The sequence below is a fragment of the Notothenia coriiceps genome, unplaced genomic scaffold (genome assembly GCF_000735185.1).
Source record: "Notothenia coriiceps isolate Sejong01 unplaced genomic scaffold, NC01 NC01_scaffold00008356, whole genome shotgun sequence".
In the NCBI taxonomy this organism is placed as follows: domain Eukaryota; kingdom Metazoa; phylum Chordata; class Actinopteri; order Perciformes; family Nototheniidae; genus Notothenia; species Notothenia coriiceps.
Genome location: NW_011341057.1, coordinates 1 through 4,741, shown reverse-complemented (window position 1 = coordinate 4,741; position 4,741 = coordinate 1). Strand labels below are relative to the sequence as shown.

The following is a 4,741-nucleotide window of genomic DNA, read 5'->3' as shown; positions in this document are numbered from 1 at the left end:
CTAAAACTATAGACCAAAAGCTGCTACTTTAAAGGATTGTGATACATAGGCTGATAATAAGGACATATTAATTATATTGAATAAAGACGTTTTAATTAATGGGAAAACTTATTTTAACAGCTCAGTTGGAATCAGATCTAAGACACACGTTGATGGTTAAGAAGAAAGAGTCATTCAATTCAGTGGTTCAAGGTTAATTTGAAAAAACTGTCGGTGAATTATATTGTAAATGGTCAACACACTAGATATAAAACATACTAGCAAAATTGAAACTCAGTTGAGAAAACACATTTCAAAAGTGCTTTCCAATCAAAACGGAGCATGTTTAACACACAGACAATGAAATTAACTATAAAACCAGCAACTAAACACATTAAAACATAACTAAAATCACATTAAAAATCAGGTTTTATATATATTTTACTTACATTTGACCACCAATGACATTGATTTGTTGTTTTCTTTTGCTTAAGTAAGATTTTAAATGCAGGACTTTTTTCAACAAAGTATTTCAATACTATATAACCGAAGACTATCGTCTGTCTGTCTGTCTGTCTGTCTGTCTGTCTGCCTGTCTTTAGTTGACTGGGTGTATCTGAAGGATGAGAAGGAGATAAATTAGTATGTGATGAATGAACAAGGAGTAATCTACAGAGGAAGTAATAACTACATCTTCTCTTTAGCCTGGGACTTTGGACAAGTACACAGACAGACAGACAGACAGACAGACAGACAGACAGACAGACAGACAGACAGACAGACAGACAGACAGACACGTCCAAAAACATTGTTTTTGTACAAGCAAATGAAAACCACTCAATTTCAAGTTGTGTACATTTCTTAAACTTCTAGTTTTATATATAATTGTTTAGAATTGATGTAACCAATATTCCACATTCAGAAGAGGTTATACATTTCATTGTGTCTTTTGAGTAGCCAAAGTTTGAATTTGATCAATGTGAATGTCTTGCCAACAGCAGATGATTTCTCATTTAAAGTATAAACAACATTCTCATCTGCATTATAATAAATAAAATAACACTCAAAATGCTCTCCCCTCTTCCAGTTTGAGGACAACATGGTGGACATTTGTTTGAGGATGTTGGACCGTAACCTCAAACATGCTAAAGACTATGCTGACGATGTCTCCGCTCGCTGTAACCCCATCTACGTCAGCCGCGTGGTCAGCGCCATGGTATGATATACTGCATTTATTTCTTACACACAAATCCACAATCCCTCAAATAGCAGCTAAGCCTTTGTTGGCTGACATTTTAGACTGTTGGGATCCAAAATTCAGAAATGTTGGGAGTCAGTTTGTTTTATGCAACAGCACAGGCAGAGTTGTCTTCTGGATGTTTAGTAAGATAAGATAGAACTTTATTTATCCCAATTTGGGACCTTTTTGAGGGAGCTGCTGCAACAGGCAGCCGTGTGCACAGCACCAATGCAACGATGCTATTTACCAAGTGAAAGAAGTACTCACATCTATTACTTTTTAGAAAAGCAACAATACCAAAGCTTAGAAATAGTCTGTTACAAGTCCAACCAAAAACTATACAAGTATTAGCATTACATGAACCTTAAAGCTCACCTATTATGCTATATTTGAGCAATATATTATTGGGCCATATCTATATAAAACATGTCTCTGAAGTTTTTTGCTCAAAATACAAAACATATCACCCATTGTAGCCTGCCTCATACCCCTCTATTTCAGCCCTGTTACTAAAGTACTGATTCGAGGCCTAGCCCCCTTTGGAGCACACATGCAGCAGAGCTGCACAGAGAGAGAGAGAGAAGCAGATTCCCAGCTAAATGCTGCCGTGAGCCCGTGACTAAATGCCATATTATGTTCCAAACCACATGTTGAAATAAATACATAGTAATAATAATAAAATACCTAAAAAAGTGCATTTTGTACAATAGGCGACCTTTAAGTAAAATAACTTGTGTAGTATATATTGCTCGTGCAGATTTAATGATGAATTATGAATTAATTACAAAGAGTGCCAGCACTCTACTTTGGCAATCACAATTCGAAGTTTACCTTTAATAAAATACCTTAATATAACTTCCGTTACAGAAGCAGAAGTGTGTTCAGACATTAAAATGCAAATACTTCAAATACTTTAAAAAGTGGAAAAAATAAAATTAACAATTAAAAAATAAAAGGAATTTTAAAGATATCATATCAAATATAAACAATATAAAATATTCTGGATAATTAAAATAAATAGTCAAAATTAATACAGGAAACAAAGAAAGGAGAAACTCTACTATGTAGCAGTGAGTAATCTGCCAGCCAGAGGTGAGCTGTTGTAAAGTGTTATTGCTGTGGGCAGGAATGTTTTCCTGTGTGAAAGCGGAGCTGCAGCAGTCTGTTGGAGAAAGAGCTTCGCTGTCTGTGCAGCTGCAGGTGGAGAAGGGGGTGGGGTTATCTGTCTGTCCAGCTGCAGGTGGAGAGGGGGGTGAGGTTATCCATGATGGACAACAGCCTGTTCAGTGTCCTCCTCTACACCACAGCTTCAATGGGGTCCAGCTTGATGCCGATGACAGACCCAGCTGTCCCGATCAGTTTATTCAGTTTATTCAGTGGGGGATCACTGGCTCTGATGCTGCCCCCACAGCAGACCGCAGCAAAGAAGAGTGCACTGGCCACAAAGATCTCCAGCATCTTGCTGCACACGTGGAAGGATCTCAGCTTCCTCAGAAAATAGAGTCTGCTCATCCCCTTCTTGTACACAGCGTCATTGTTGATCCTCCAGTTCAGTCCGTGAAGTTGTAACTTTGAAGAGACAAGGCCACATTAAAAGAGAGATTCCTTATTTTCTTCAAGATCAACTCTGTGGATGATCGTGGGGTCCTGGCGGGAAATTGGTCACCTCCATATGTTGGGGGCCAAAACCCCACTCACTGGAGCGGAAGTTACCCCATCCTGCGGCAATGGTACAACCTTGGATCCCACCCCGTGAAGTTTGGACAGTGCTGGGTGTTCGCCGGGGTCATGTGCTCAGGTAACAGTTTTAATATACATTTACCAATGGTAATGTTTAAATGGATTCTAGGAACTTCCCCTCGATTCTATTGGCTCTAACGGTTCAAAAGAGGTGTCAATCATCAAAATCGACCGAGGGGGGCCAGAGATATGGCAAATCCACCCAAATGACCCCAGAAGTGTTTTTTTTGTTGTTGTGCTAAATCTCTCTAAAAAGGTCAAATGCCACTTTTTTTGAATCAGTCTTGCTAAAGGGTACTTGTTATATGTTATAGTTTGGATTCCCAAAGCTTTTAGTCTACTATCCCATCATTCAAGGGTGGTTTTCACAATAAGTAATGTTTTTTTTTGGACGGACACTATAATTTAAAATGTTTTACTGTGTTCAATCTGAATTTACTTCAATAAAAACATCTATATTGATTCTGACTTTTCTACGCCCAACTCACGGGTTTATCATTGCTTTGAGAAAAAAGATTATTAATTTACTTTTAGAAGTGAAGATATAGTTATTTGTTCTGGGAATGTCATTTTCGAGCCCGAGATCTGAAAAACAGGCTCAGGGCTTAACAGGTTAAGGAAAAAATAACCCCAACATGTGAGCAGGATCCTGATGGGAATTGGAGGGGTCTCGCTCACTCTGAAGGGGCAAATGTGTTCAACTGACGACAAATTCTGACTCAAACCTTCGTTTTACGATGGCAGTGATGCGCCTGCTGGGCATCCCCTGCCGCGTGGTCATCAACTTTAAGTCAGCCCACAACACCAACAGCAATCTGACCATTGACGAGTACCACTCCGACTACGGAGTCGCAAAGAAAACATCCCCAGACAGCATTTGGTGAGAGGTGGCAATATCTTATTATAACAACTGTTATCCAGTACACACAACTTCATTCACCAAAAAGTTTAGTCTATCTCAGTGTCAAGGAGGAGGTCTGAGGCGTGTCTCCGCGAGAATTACCTTAAGGAATTATCATCCAGTTGTAATAGGAATTTTGCTTTGTGTCTTAGGAACTTCCACGTGTGGACGGAGGCGTAGATGAGGCAGCCTGATCTTGCAAATAACGGAACATTTGACGGTTGGCAGATTCTGGATCCAACACCACAGGAGAAGAGCAACAGTGGGGATACTTCCCTTAATCTCCAGAAACGTTAACAGAATCATTACTTTCCCGCTTTGATAACTTTGTATTATTATAATTGAACAATAAATGCCTACCCGGTTATATTTTTATACCCTATAATATCTGTATTTGGTTAAAAGTATTTCCATTTTAACTGTACTCGAGAAGACAGTTTGGGAAAATAATTGAATTTTGGTCAGATCTCAAAAAGAAATATATCACATATATATATACAGTTGCTCCCAACCTTTTCTGAAATCAAACAAATCTACATCCCTACTGCTGAGGTGTCTTTGAGCAAAGCATCGAAAACCCAAATGCTCGGGGGAGCCAAACCAGGGTAGGCGCTTCATTCTTACACCGCTTCATAAATCCTGTGTGTTTTTCAGGAGAAATGGTTATACTCTAGCTCCTTTTTGGAGTATGGATATACAGTACTTAATGTATTTCTTCTTCTTCTTCTTCTTCTTCTTCTTCTTCTTCTTCTTCTTCTTCTTCTTCTTCTTCTTCTTCTTCTTCTTCTTCTTCTTCTTCTTCTTCTTCTTCTTCTGTGGTGGATGTGTGTTTGAAGAGGGAAGAGGGAATTTCAACTTTAACTCGTTTGTTTCTGTTTCAA

General features: G+C 38.8%; 1 protein-coding gene across 1 annotated transcript; it reads left to right on the top strand.

The window, feature by feature from the left end:
- The first annotated feature begins 538 nt into the window (after positions 1–538).
- Positions 539–4,241, top strand: LOC104944556 (protein-glutamine gamma-glutamyltransferase 5-like). Its single transcript, XM_010770105.1, has 5 exons — positions 539–700; positions 1,067–1,195; positions 2,840–3,017; positions 3,704–3,839; positions 4,013–4,241. The coding sequence occupies exons 1-5, from the start codon at positions 629–631 to the stop codon at positions 4,038–4,040; spliced, it is 543 nt and encodes a 180-aa protein (XP_010768407.1). The 5' UTR covers positions 539–628; the 3' UTR covers positions 4,041–4,241.
- Positions 4,242–4,741: the final 500 nt, after the last annotated feature.